Genomic DNA, 14257 nt, shown 5'->3' on the forward strand with positions numbered 1-14257 from the left:
GGGGGGTGTAACGTCACGCCGACCCTTATTGATTTCTCCACAAAGGACCCAAAGGACAAGGAGAACCCCGTGTGTACACGCTTTCGCACGAGTGCATGGATAATCCAGTGGCGTGGGATCTTCTTCGAGTGACCTTTCTGTACGGAGATGAAACAACCCCTAAACGCCGCAAATATCCCCCCAGCCCTCCTCAAGTGACTCTCTTTTATTTTCTTCGTGCGCCCACTGGGTTTCTCCCCTGCCCCTCCCTTCCGCCCTTCCACCCTTTCAACGTCGTCTAGGTCGACGCCCCTGCGTCTACGTTAGTCGGGAATTTAAGCTGATTCGCCAGGGTGCCAAGGGCGTAGTGAGGGTGCGACGGGTTTCCTCGACTCGAACTCTCCTCCGCCGCCCTTCTTTCTTTATTCCTCTCCAGGGCCTTCTCTCTCTCTCTCTCTCTCTCTCTCTCTCTCTCTCTCTCTCTCTCTCTCTCTCGTAGCGCTCACCCTACTCCTGTGTGGCTACTTGTCGTCCTGCCACCTTAAGGATATATCTGGGACCTTCATGAATTCTCGAGGAGTTCCACGGTCCTTCTTTGCTACTCTGACGAGAGAATCGTTGTCTTTTCACGCTTCGCCTATAGTTTAACGAGGATCTCGGAGGGATGAAAGCGAAAAGAAATATTGGAGTGTTTGGTTAGCGATTTTTCATAGGGGCGCAATTTTCCATACGAATGATTCGTCCTCAGATTCGATAAGAGGCAGATTTCCAGAGGGCACGATTTCTTCATCTCAGTCTTCCTTTATCTTTATTTTTATCTCTCTCTCACTCTCTCTCTCTATCTCTCTATCTCTCTTAGTATACGTTCTGATTTTCCTTAACTTTTCAGAAGGGCCTGGAATCTTTCGATTATCTCAAACGTACGCAAAAAAGAGTCACAATTCGGACATAAATTTCATAAAATAATTTTACATTATTCCAGCATCCCTTTTATCCTTTTTTCACAATGTTAAAAAGAATTACTGAGTTAGCATGTAAAATAAAATATGAAAGGTGAAGAACACGCGAAAAAGGAAGGAATTGAAGCAGAAACTAAAAGTCTGGAGAAAATCAAGGAAATTATCGATTTCCGAACGAGTCGACTGTCGTCAACAAGTCCTCAAAGAGATCCCCCTCGGAGCTTTCCAAAGTACGATTCAGCCAGTGTGAAAGTCGCTTAATACTACCCAGACTATTAGCACTCAGAGTCATTGCAAGCCAGCACAAGGTCCTTTTGCCAATTTCCGGCTAAAGTTCATTCACACAATTCCGACAGCCGTCCTCGTGCTAATTCTCGCACCGAGTACCTAATAACGCAGACGACAGTAGACTACTTTTTCTGGCTGCCAGTGACAGCTGATTGTACTATTCTGACTATTCTGACTATTCTGACTATTCTGACTATTCTGACGACGAGTCTAACAGACGCACTCTATCTGGGAACAAACCGAGAAACGAATATATATTTAAAACGAGCAAACGGAGCAATGATAAAAGGCAAAAATGACGACTCAGACTTGGAAGAAAAAATGTAAGTAAAAAGATGGGATTAACCGATTATCATTCGACTGGGCCTGCTGAGCTCGTAAAGTTACCTCGTGTTATAACATTGGCAGATCCCGACTCAAGGTTATTAAAATCGTGGTGAGAATATAAGTGCGAAATAGGCTGCCTGTTTGCTGATGCAGAACCCGAACCGTGTCCGGTGTCGACGCTCGGCGCTCGACGCTCGACGCTCGACGCTCGACGCTCGACGCTGTTACGTATGCGATCATCCGATATGGCATCTTCGACTTCCTTCTCGACCGTTCCTTACGAGGAATTCATGTTGCATCTCAACCGAGAATACCTCGATTTGATTTGATTTCTCGATATCCGTCAACATTCCGACTGGGACTTCTCTATCCGTGATCTTCATTAATTATCTGGGCTACTTGATTACAGGCGACGCTGTAGGGCTTACGAAGAATCTGAAGTGCAGTGTGTTATACCTATGCCAGCTAGACGTGGCCGAGTACGTAGGACCAGAAAAACAATCAGCAGTGCTTACTCTCCACGAGGCTGAAGTGGATCGGTTTGCGCTGTTAAGGTTAGGATCTTTTATAGGCTTATTAGTCACGCTCGAGTATTCTCTTATTCTCTCATTCACTCGCACCACTGTCTCTCTCTCTCTCTCTCTCTCTCTCTCTCCAAACGAGAACTCGGAGAGGCTCCTCCCTCGAGCGTGTTCACCGAAAATAAAAATATCCTTCACTATTCTACTCGAGTGCTGACTCTCTCGGCTCTCTCGTCCAAACGAGAACTCGGAGAGGCTAGTCACGCTCGAGTATTCTCTTATTCTCTCATTCACTCGCACCACTGTCTCTCTCTCTCTCTCTCTCTCTCTCTCCAAACGAGAACTCGGAGAGGCTCCTCCCTCGAGCGTGTTCACCGAAAATAAAAATATCCTTCACTATTCTACTCGAGTGCTGACTCTCTCGGCTCTCTCGGCTCTCTCGGCTCGGCTATTTGTGCTAGGTGAGATCAGTCGCATCCGTGGATGCAACCTGACAGGCTGGAATCGTGCCCTAGAAAGGCGAGTGAAGGGCCTTAAGGCTCTTGGGATAGTGAAGTCAGCACAGGTTAGTCTACTCGTATCCAGACTCAGAGATTACACAAGAAAGAGCAGCAGCTACTTGAAGGACAGTATCCTCGGGGGGAGGGATACCTTTATTTTATCCCAGGTATTCTACCCTGGGGGAAGATCTCCTGAGACACAGTGCCGTCCGTAAGAATCTGTCTCGTAGCACGAGCAAGCGGATGAGTCTCTCCAGGCTCTCAAACAGAGCGGAACGTTCAATTCATAGCAGACGTCGTCATCCTGGATGCAAGAGGTATGCATAAGCGCGGAGGAGCCCCTGACATAAATTGCAACGTGATGCAATCGGACGGCGCTCATAGCGAGCAGCCACACCTCTGCTAGGAGATGCTGCGCCGACTCCTTTTCCACGCTACGTTTCTATCCAATGCACCAGGAGGACGCGGAGCCTTCGGAAAGCATCGAGATCGGAATGATAAGAAACAAAGGTCGAGAGACATTATTCAGTGAGAAACAAAATGATGATCGATGGTTTAAAAATTTATATAGACTTCTTCTTAGCCTCCGAAGAAATATGCCCCGTACGCTCATCTTCTGACCCTGTTACCTATGTTTTATATAAGATTCGATCTAACTGAATTAAGTTAATGCATTTAAAGCGAATCTCACCGCAGCCTTAAGGAGCTTCGCGCACACGCGAGACTACTTTGTCCCTCGCTACTTCTCAATCATTGACAACGTCCCTCAGAGTACTATCCACGATGCAGGTATATCTCAGGATACGATAGCATTCGTTTGTGTATAGCTGGACGCGTGGCTGCTTTCTATATCTCATACGTAGTCCCCCTCTGATACTCTCCATTGGCAGCAGGGTATTGTCGTTATTCGTTTATCGATATTTCATTGTACTTAAGATTCCGCATGATAAAGTCCATGGAATCGATTTTGAAAGGAGCTGTAAACTTTACACGCTGTACACGCTGTACACGCTGTAGTGCAGCTCGAGTCGAGATCAATACGCAAGGCCTTAAGCGATGTTTTTAGACACTTTGATGATTAGCACTTGCTTGTCGAAGGCTTCAACGAATTAGCAGGAGCGTCGCACGATACCCATTTTAAAAATGATGCACCAACTCGTGGGGGTCCTTGTACTCCACTTTCAAACAGTCCGAAGCTCCGAGTGCACGTGCTACAGAGTATTCGTAGCTTCTCCAGATATCAGTCAATTATCCCAGAGTCAGCTACGACTTCTCGTATTCGGTCAGGCTGTTCCACTCTAGGAGAATCGATACTGCCTCCAATTATTTACACGCGGACAAATGTTTACGACTCGAGTCACGGAGTGGATCAAAAGTTCTGATTAATTTTTAGAGAACGAACTTGAGCATGGCTAAAGAATACAAATCACTTTGGACACTGGGTACGCAAGGCAAACGTGGGCTGAGATTTTTTATGTATGAGAATTAACATTTCACTGTGTCAGATATTTCAGTTCTTTACCTAAAGTCATCCGACCTGAACTCTTTTGGACGTTGGGGTCGATACATCGGGTGTCCAGAATGAATAGTACGGACTACACCCGTGTCCAGAATAATGTCGTGGCTCTAATGAACTTTTTTCTCCTATAAAACGTCCTTTTGTATTCCACTCGCGGACATCTGCACGTTCCTTGCTCGATGCTGACTGTCAGTGCGATTTCCGGCGGTTCATTGTAGAGGGATGACGTTAGAATGATTTACAATTTAAATTGCCGTGGCAGATGGCGAATTCTAGTTGTGTATCTACTGGGTAGCCAACAAAGTATCGATCATACCCGATGCCAATGCGACAGAATACCCCGTGTAGTGAATCAATTTCTTGGCATTGAGGTTATCATTCAATGATCACTTGTGCCGCTGGACGGAGTATCAATGCACTGGGTGTTTTTAAATAATAGTAGCTGTCCAAGGTGATTCAAAGTATTTAATTACAGATAGTTCATCCGTCATGGATAATTACAGAGTTCTCTAATATCATCTACGTACGTCATACTTCTGTTTTGTTTTGACCAACAGAGAATTTAAAACCTCTAATCCATTCCATGATGATTCCTTTTACAAGGCGTTTTACTATTTGTCTGGCATTTATGGACAATATATGCTTGTAGCCTGCCAAGAGAATTCATGCGGACTGCGCTAGAGGGAAAATCAATGAGAATGGATTGATTTGTGTTAGTGTTGATACTAATAATAAAATAATTGGATTCAGTTTCACACAGTCTCTTTAATTCGTATTCAGGACCCATTCCGTTCACTGCACCTCAAGAATTCCAATTAATTTCCATTATTTTCCCAGAGTGTCTCGTTTAGCCGGGTTTATCATGGCAGATCGATTATTTCACCGAAATCTTCCAGGTAACTGTGTCACAAGGTACATTGCGCAATTATTTAATGAAATTACGACTGACAATCGGTCGTACGAAGAACCCTTCCTACGATCATAACTCAATTGGTCGTAGGTTCAATTTCGAGCGCCATCACAACGGACCCTTGGCAAAATCTACACATTGCATGCCCCCTTCAGCAATACCGTCAATTGAATCTCAAATATCTCATGATGCTTCAATGATGTTCCCATTTTCGCAGGTGTATTCACACAATAAAATAGTCTAACCAGTATTGACGTGGGGGTACAGTGCCACTTGGCGATACGTACCAATTGAGTAAAACGTATCGACACGGAATCCTTTGTTATGGCTAAAGAAAACTTGATGACACTCCGAGTGACAAGTCCACCCGAATAGCACCACGTAATACAATGGACACTAAGTCAATCGATTCTTCGCAATCTTATTCACGTTTATGAATAAACTACTAATTAATTGTTTTAAAAAAAAAAGCAATTCTTGCCAGACCTCATACAAATTTTAAACTCGTAGGAAAAATTGATACGAAATACAACATCCTTGTGTCCAAAAGGCATAACATTGTTAAATGTAATAAATGGAGATGCTACGGACAGTGATTATGAAAGAAAGTAAAAAAATAGCAAGACACGCAAGTAAAAAAAGTAGTCTTGGCCGGCCAGTGATCAATAACCGATAGGATAATACTTTTTACTCGTTTACCGCACTCACCTGTGCCCGGCATACGAGCAGAACGCCCAGAACGGGCAGCAACATCCCCTTCATTTCCCAGAACAAACCACACTTTCTCGCCCGGTTTTTCGAATTATCGCGTAGCAGCGGGCGCGTTGTTATATTTTCACAAGTTGGAATGGAATATACAGGGAGAACGGGGCACTCGCTCGTGTCCCCGTTTAAAATCCACCAAAGATAAAACTGATCTAGCGAAACAATCGGTCACTGGTCAGGACCACCGCAGTACTGCTGTGCCGCTGGGTGGGTCGCTGTGGAGTTGCTTGGTCGTCAGGAAAGATCCAAGATGGCGACCACTAGGAAATACTACGCCAGGGAGCAGCCAACCAATGGGAACCTTTAAGTTTATATGATCGGGTGGGGAGCCGCACAACTGTTCATCTGCGCGTGCGCACTCGAGCAAGTCGATAACGTGGCGGGAACACGCCGATTTCAAAACGCACACGCGAGAACGTGCAGTCTTCTTATTGTCTGGAAATTTCGCACGCGCTATTACTTCTCACCCTATACGCTTCTGCTATTTGAGGAATTCGCTAATGCACAAGTGCGTCTTTGGTGGTTAGACGCCTGAGATGCTACCGCTTGACCTTATTGCCATCCTCCTCAGGTATATGCTACTGAAATCGGTATACCAATTACAAGAACTTTCTAGACACCTAATGCATTTTATGTCTTCTATCTCTTCTAGCTACTATCAATCATATATTTTATCTATCGTGTGCAACTGCCTAGAAGGGATCTCGTTTGTCAATCGCAGTTGTCTTTCTTTTTCATTGTTTCTTACTAATTTACAACTTTTCAGAAACTCTTATTGCGCATGTGCGTATGTGTATGCAGGCCCAGAGAGCTGTATTGTGTAATAATACGGAGACTAAAATTCCTACACGCAGATAAACAAAATAATATCATTGATCATGCTTGAGACGGTTCAATAGCATCATAAAAATCGAGTTACACGGCTGCTTCGGTACGACTACCACTTTAATGCACAATTGTTTACTCATCCAACATACAGTACAAAATGACGATCCCTGTACGTGTCAACTGTCGTTCGTTTTGGAATTTCATAGTAAATTTCATTCCCGTAGGAAATGTAACTTCCTCCTGGCTATCGGTTTTCGATTGTCAAACTCCAACGAATGACTAGGTGGCGAGACAAACCCCTATGAATCGATGAGAGGCGACCAGAGTGCCTAGAATGCACCGGAGTCTCGAATCTTCCTAAGCCAGAGGACCACCCACGGTAAAATCAACAACCTGTAGATACTTGGGCCGAACGTTATGTTTAAGGGGCACCGATGGAATTTCAGAAGCTGCGTGAAGCGTTGTATCTACGTTGCTGCGTCCATATTTACCTTAGAATTTAGATCAGAGAAAAAACCTTTTTTTTTACGTTTTTAACAGAAATTCAAAGTACTGAGATACGACGTGTAATTGTACTTGCCACGTGACAGCGACAGATGTATACAACACATTGTTGAGAACAAGTGTGAACAGTAAGGACAATTGGACAGCGTAACTGTCTAGTAGAGGTTACAGTTGGAAAATCCAGAGGGACGTTTGTGCATTTGAATTTTTGCATCGTTATAACCCCACACAGTGGTAACAAGGGAGAACGTGCTCAATTTATTTAAAGACGTCATCGCAGAACCGCTGGTGCTCGCTGAAAGTTTGAGACTCCAAGTGGAGGACGAAGGGAATCTGGCAGGAAAAAAATAAAGGAGGAACACAACAGGAAAGGATCGATTGGCAGGAGAATCATCAAGAAGAAAAACGTCGATGCACAGTGATTATGGAATACTCTGTTTTCGCAGATGTTCTCTGACAAAGGTACCCCTTGGTGGAACGACTATCGATCATCCTCCAAAAATATCTCTTAGCTCGACGGAAAGTCTTAAATTTTCCAAAGTGGTAGATTATATTTTTTTCTACCAAGTTCTTGCTCCCTCAAGTTCTTTGCCAATTTGCTTTTCCTCTAATTAGCGGTTGTCAAATACACGAGGATTTACTAATGGGAAAACGAGATAAGCTTTTGGTCTTGATAATATTTTCGAAATTCCTAACGAGTTACCTGATAAAATGTTTTCTCAGTCACTTTTTCTCTGTAACAGTTTAAATGCCCTCAGCCCGTTGAATCTCATCAGGATTGCCGGCCTGTGAAGATATTCGTTTTCCGAGTTTGTCGCGTTCACTTTGACAGGGAATGGAGGTCGTGTTTCGCCAATTGTTTCTTCTGTTTCTCATTTCCCTTTTATTATTTCTCCTTCGCTCTGTATCGTCTTTTCTTTGACATTTAGCGAATAAGCCACCTTTTTTGGCAGAGGCATGAAAATGCATGAGTAGGTAGCCTTGGCCCGTGCTTCGCTCATGTGTCGGGCACCGTACCCACGGTTACCCTGGAAACGGTATCGATTTCAACCCTCAGCTATGCAGTAGGAACCTACCCAGCAGCACCACCATGGGGTCTCTTCTCCCTGAGCTTCGACGAAGTACAGAGCCCGTTTCGACAACGTGATTACGGCCCGCGGAGGGTAGGAATGGATGTACTGAAAATTGAATTTTCTAACTTATTCATACCGCAGTTCCACTTAGCGAGAGTGCCAGTACACAAGATGTCGAGGCTGGTCCCGGTTGCGTAAAATCAATTCTACCGAGAAGATCGAATTTCCCAACTGGAAAGATACAGGAAAAACAAATTCAAATCAAAAATTAAAAAATTATTTTCATAAAGCCTCCGCGTGGTTATTCCACTGTCTATTCTACTCAAATGGACGATTGAAAAATTACCTGGGATGGATGTCAGTAGCCCGTGCGAAGAGATACAATTTTTATTACCAACCACATAAATACTTTTACGGGTAGTGCCGTTTTGTATTCCGCTGGTTACATTGCAAAAGTCCGTGTTACAACGTGACTCCGTTCATTCCTGTCACACCTTTATTTCCCTGAGAAGGCTGAATGGGCAAGTTAAACAAAATTATAGAAAAAGAAAAGTTGAGGGGGTGTCAAACAAAAATAACAAACGACCAACGCGTTAACTCCTGGTTACGATTTTACTTAAAAAGCCCTGTGTTACGCACCCTTCGCGCTCAGCGCACTTGACTGTACACAACAGCCGCAATTATTGACTTTCAAGGCTACGCGATGCCGCTAAGCAAAGCCGAGCATGTGAGAGCCAGAAATGGACTATTTATTGGAACGCTGTTGGGTTTCTCATGGAAATTTATCCTCGCGTTAACAATTTCATATATATATATATATATATATATATATATATATATATATATATATATATATATATATATATATATATATATATATATATATATATATATATATATATATATATATATATATATATCTATTATACGTATAATCTTATCGGATTTGCCCAGTCGTCAACTGATATACAGATATATCATAGACTACAGAGAGAATTTTTTTTTTATTAAAAAAATTAGTACGTGATAGAAGTATGATTTTCCGAGTCCACACTCAATCCTCCAGATGCTTTGTTTTTCATCATTACGAAAAATCTTCCATTCCTCACTGCTCCTTCTCCTCGCAGACTCCGTAAAGGCCGCAAACTTTGTTGGCCGGCACGGCTTTGTCTGTAAAGGAAGAAAGATGGTGAAAAGGGAGAAAGAAGAAGAGGAAGAAGAAAGAATTGGTCGCGAGGCTTCCTTTCTTCTTTTTCTCTATTGGTAGGACGGCCGTGTCTCTAGGGGATCGGAGAGAAGGAGGAGGAGGAGGTGGAGGAGGTGGAAGAGGTACTCGCAAGCCTCGGCGAAATTAAGAAGTTTTATCCATCGGCTGAAATGGTTTGCGAAGAGTTCCATGAGGACCTTCGGAATCTTCCCTGAAGCCGTGAGGAGTTGGTTAGAGAACTCTTGGCCGTTCTCTCTCTCTCTCTCTCTCTCTCTCTCTCTCTCTCTCTCTCTCTCTCTCTATACACGACTGTACCAGGTATAAAGTTGGGCAACAGGCCTGCGGGGGTACCTGTGGTGGTAGCTATCAGGACTCACCTATCATCTTCGGATAGGCCAGGTTCAGGTTCTTCATGATGTTAACAAAGTCATCCAAGGACCTGGTTAATCGTGGATTCAGAAGCTTCTCCTCGGCCACTGTAGTCACGGTTCTTCCACTGTAATCGTGGGCCGGATAGAGCCTGTAATTCTCGGGCAGAGTGAATATCTGGCTGTGAACGGAGTTGTAAAGAGTCTCAGGCGAACCACCCTGGAAAACGAAGATTGCAGGTAGTCAATGGCCGTGGGGTAGAGTGCAGGTTGGATGGGCCAAACTAGAATAAAGAGACCTTTAGTAATGGCCATTGAGAATTGAACGAGAATAAAGAGAATAACGCGATACTGCGCGCACCGCTGGCTGCTTCTTCAAGCAGTCTTGGAATTCTCGGATTAAACGTCGAATGTTCGATATAAAATATACCGACTGTCAAAATTATATAATCTTTCCCTATCTCTCCTGCATGCATAGAGGAATTCAATGAAGCGCCCATTACATGCCGAGAACTCCAAGCATGAAATACGGGATACACTAACGAATCTGCATTCTCGTTATCGCATTGATCATATAATCGAAATATACGAACCTGAAAATCGGTCCTCCCGCAACCTCGTATCAATAGAGCATCGCCAGTGAAAGCTACACCCTGTTCGCGACAGACGTACGTCACGCAACCTGTCCGAAACACAAAAGAATGTGTACTAGCCTCTGAAAAGGACAGTCAATCCTAGTAGAGGAGGATCGTGGGGATCGTCTTGAGGATCCTGCGTGTCGGGACGTCTGTAATTTTTAAGATTATTCAAAACTCTCATAACTTCAAATCAAAGATTCCATAGGCTTCTGAAATCGTGTTTTACCACGAACGTTAATGTGTCGCAACGTTAATTTCCTGTCGACAAAGGAAAAGAAGATTTCCAGGTGGATGGACACTCGACCTTTGTGACTTTATCAAGTTTTTGTTTCCTCTTCAAAGGACATGGCAATCGGGCAAGATCGAAGAGAGGTCCTTCAATGCTGGTAGGATGTGTCGAGGATATACCTATACTCGGACCAACCTTCCGTATGTCCAGGAGTGGGTAGAACCTCCAGAAGATGTCGTCCAAAATTAATCCGATCGTCCGGCTCGAGAAGGACGTCAGCCTGAGCACCACTGGTTCGCGATATCATCGATTGACAGCCTGGTAGTAGTAATTTGAGCCTTCCAGTACCGGTGATGTGGTCCGCGTGCATATGGGTGTTCACTGCGGTGTTAGGTAAAACATGGTATTCAATATACATATATGTATAGCGTGTCGATTGTCTATCGCGTTGAGTGAAATTAACTGTCAGCAGCGTCGCGGGGCTGCACGTAGGGGAAGGCAAAAATAAATATGAAATAAAAGAGTAGAGCATGGCAACGAGAATGTATGAGGAGCTTGCAATAAACGTAATTCATAATGAATGATCTAAAAGAGAAAGAGAGAAAAATGTGTAAAACGCATATGCCAAGCCACTCGAGGAATGTCAGCAGTCCGGAATCCCAGGAAAATCTGTACCTACTCGAAACTCCGTAAAATCGTAATCGGTACTTTCTACTTGGGATTGATAAAGTTGTCAGAGTAGAATCTACTTGAAAAGTACTTGAACGCGATTTCCCATTCCCCCTTGACCCTCCTTATCCTCGCTCAGAGTACCTCTATCCTTCTCTTCTTCCCGTTCTCGGGGAAGAGATTCGGCGATGTTTGCTGTCGCCAAAGTTCAAAGTACACCCAAGGGGGTCCGCAGTGTAATAAGGGCAAGCGTTATGCCGCCACTACGTCCAGAGTCTGCGGGATGACGAAACTATGCCGAGATTAGGAAGGTCTTAGCCGGGGGACGTTTTAGTTAAGCCTGTGAAAAGCTTGAGGATTTCTGCTGGGTGGGTATCAAGAACGGCAATAGATCTTTCGCATTATATTCGCGATGCGATACAGTGAGAACAACAACGGGGTCAGCTTATAAGTCACTATCAATATAAATGAAAAGATATATTTAAGGATTATGCGCTGCTGTTCCACTTCCATCAGATATGGTATGTATGATTCGATAATCTTACTGGAATAATAACTCACGGGCATACTTAAGACGCAATCCTAATTCCTGGATGATTTTAGAATCACGCTCAACCCAATCTATCACAGGATCGATCAGGATCGCTTCCTGTTGTTTTACATCAGCCAATAGATACGTGTAGGTACTGGATGTTGGATCAAAATACTAGAAATTTCAAATGGAAATCTCATTATATCAATGTTCTCATTATTCTTCAGTATATCCAACGTCTTTAATAATTTATACAATGAACTGAATAAATGTTCTACGACAAGAAGCGCCAATTGTGCCCACTCTGTTGACGTCTTCACAGTTTTGTCAGATTTTTCGCACGTATCGGACAAGTCAAGAGAACCAGACTTCTGGTTGGTCTGATTCCGCGATTTGTCAACATATGCGACTAGTCCATCAAAGTTGTGAATCTGTCATTACTGTTCGTGCGCTGCTGTTTCAACATATGTATATGTTGCGTGCAACATTACCGAATAATGCATGATTCTTTTAATTAAGGCCATGACTCACCTGACGAAATAAGAAGTCCCTGGAAAAGGGCACGGATTCTGTTAAAGCGTTACTCAGACACTTCCGTTGCGACAGAGATCGTGACATTGTTAAAGTTCCTATCTTATAGAATCTTCTGCACTGGTTCACTAGTGTTTCGACCAACACCTGCATTGATGACAACTTTTATACGGCGCACTGATGATGAAATAATCAATGATTCTTGCGACTATCGTCTGGAGAAACTTATCGTTAATGACACATTACACGTATTACAGCTGTTACGAACAGCCCGTGGTTATAGTATATTTTTTGAGTTTTGTAAATTTAACCTAACCTAACTTTTTAGAACAATGTAATTGTTTATTCGAAATTATTATTAGAGATTGACGGAGATTTAGGATAGCCTGACTTGATAGGATATGTATTTGAAATGGATTGTATGATCGAAATAAATATTACAGCTTTTTATGGACACAGGCGATATCTGTGATATAATTCCGTAACTTTATCACTTTGCAATGATAAGGTAGAGTTGTATGTGATGGATGTATTGATACTTTGGATTTATACGACAAATTGTAAGTGATAGGAAAATTGTTATTGGTTTTGATAAATGAATAAAATTATACTGTTGTTTTTGTTGAGTATACTTTGCCGATTGTGTTCGTGGTTATACTTTCCCCTTTCCAGCATGCATGACTACTTCCCGTTACTCTCGACCATCTTGATTTTGAGCCGCCATGTTGATTTAGCTCTTTCCGGTTAGCACCGCTATAGAGGTGCGTGGTATTGACATTTTGTGATATATTTAACAGGATTTTAGCGTTATTATATTATTATTTCAACATGATATTGATTCCTCTTAATTCTTTTAATTTAGACTTTTTAATATTTGAGATTTATGTGATTTTACTTGTTGAAAAATTGAGAAATTTAGTGCCTCATTCAAGAGACGTCGATACACGTGTAGTTGTGTTTGGCATTCTGTTGGATGTTAATTTTCGTGTTATTTCGTGTTTCAGATGCCTTCGGTAACGCTAAAGGACGTTGACCAGCACAAATTTGTGAAGGCCTTTGCTGCCTTCCTTAAGAAGTAAGTATCAGAATAACTGCTTTGAAAACGTAACCTATAAATTCGACTTGAATTGTATATTTACATCTAGCATTACTTTGCCTTGTTATATATTTTTGAGAAATCTTCAGAATATAATCATATACTCGTATATATATGCCGTTAAAAAAAAAAAGATATTGGACATTGACAGTTTTAAATGCTAAAGGGTATGCGATTATGAAATTTCAGGACAGGCAAGATGCGTGTCCCAGAATGGGTGGACATTGTTAAATCAGCTCGTTTCAAGGAATTGGCTCCATATGATCCAGACTGGTATTATGTACGATGTGCAGCTCTTGTACGTCATATCTATATCCGCAGTCCAATTGGAGTTGGTGCAGTGACAAAGATCTTTGGTGGACGCAAACGAAATGGCACACACCCCAGCCACTTCTGTCGATCAGCAGGTGGAGTAGCACGTAAAGCTCTGCAGAGTCTCGAACAACTCAAACTCATCGAGAAGGCTCCAAATGGTGGTCGCAAGCTAACAAACCAAGGTCGCAGGGATCTCGATCGTATTGCTGCTCAAGTGAAAGCTAAAAGTAAGAAGCAGCTTAAGCTCCAAGAAACTCTTGTCCTCTAAACCGTGTATTTCGATAATAAAATTACCAAACACCTATGTTTTAACTTTTTTTTTTATGTTCATTCTCAGCATCATAATTCCCTTGTCAGGTTTTCCTCAGTTATCCTTAAGAGCTATTCACATTGCAACGACCATGAGTGTCAAAGCATTTGTGGCTCCCTCTACAAGCTTCAAGGAATATCTACTAGGGGGCAGCATTGTAGTACAAAGGACTTCCTCGTCAGATTTATA

At 42.8% G+C, this 14257-nt stretch overlaps 3 protein-coding genes and 1 long non-coding RNA gene across 9 annotated transcripts in view; 2 read left to right on the forward strand and 2 right to left on the reverse strand.

The window, feature by feature from the left end:
- Nucleotides 1-5991, reverse strand: part of LOC107264148 (amyloid-beta-like protein) — a gene marked incomplete in the record, with an annotated part of 22773 nt that extends 16782 nt beyond the window's left edge. Inside the window, 1 exon segment of the mRNA XM_015732080.1 lies at nucleotides 5712-5991. Coding sequence (XP_015587566.1) covers nucleotides 5712-5765 — 54 coding nt within the window.
- On the forward strand, nucleotides 2387-4848 carry LOC112493818. Its single transcript, XR_003058613.1, has 2 exons — nucleotides 2387-2639; nucleotides 2705-4848. It is a non-coding gene; the product is annotated as an uncharacterized LOC112493818 (long non-coding RNA).
- Nucleotides 4541-13061, reverse strand: LOC107264356 (persulfide dioxygenase ETHE1, mitochondrial). 6 transcript variants are annotated; one of them, XR_003058611.1, is made up of 9 exons: nucleotides 12348-13014; nucleotides 11846-11990; nucleotides 10811-10996; nucleotides 10342-10430; nucleotides 9758-9968; nucleotides 9197-9343; nucleotides 8520-8686; nucleotides 8310-8404; nucleotides 4541-4770 (listed from the first exon to the last, which is right to left on the reverse strand). XR_003058611.1 is itself a non-coding variant. In XM_015732541.2 (7 exons), the coding sequence occupies exons 2-7, from the start codon at nucleotides 12432-12434 to the stop codon at nucleotides 9279-9281; spliced, it is 783 nt and encodes a 260-aa protein (XP_015588027.1). In that variant the 5' UTR covers nucleotides 12435-12494; nucleotides 12980-13061; the 3' UTR covers nucleotides 9078-9278. The 6 variants fall into 6 exon arrangements, 4 of the variants coding, with proteins under 4 accessions (XP_015588027.1, XP_015588028.1, XP_015588026.1 ...); XR_003058610.1 differs by lacking the exon at nucleotides 4541-4770 and adding an exon at nucleotides 6695-7740 and having other exon boundaries at nucleotides 7804-8404; XM_015732541.2 differs by lacking the exons at nucleotides 4541-4770; nucleotides 8310-8404; nucleotides 8520-8686 and having other exon boundaries at nucleotides 9078-9343; nucleotides 12348-12494; nucleotides 12980-13061.
- On the forward strand, nucleotides 13025-14070 carry LOC107264357 (40S ribosomal protein S19). Its single transcript, XM_015732543.2, has 3 exons — nucleotides 13025-13108; nucleotides 13352-13422; nucleotides 13633-14070. Exons 2-3 carry the CDS (start codon nucleotides 13352-13354, stop codon nucleotides 14024-14026), a joined length of 465 nt encoding a protein of 154 aa, XP_015588029.1. The 5' UTR covers nucleotides 13025-13108; the 3' UTR covers nucleotides 14027-14070.
- Nucleotides 14071-14257: the final 187 nt, after the last annotated feature.

Source organism: Cephus cinctus, unplaced genomic scaffold, assembly GCF_000341935.2.
Source record: "Cephus cinctus unplaced genomic scaffold, Ccin1 Ccin1_scaffold0168, whole genome shotgun sequence".
NCBI classification, from domain to species: Eukaryota; Metazoa; Arthropoda; class Insecta; order Hymenoptera; family Cephidae; genus Cephus; species Cephus cinctus.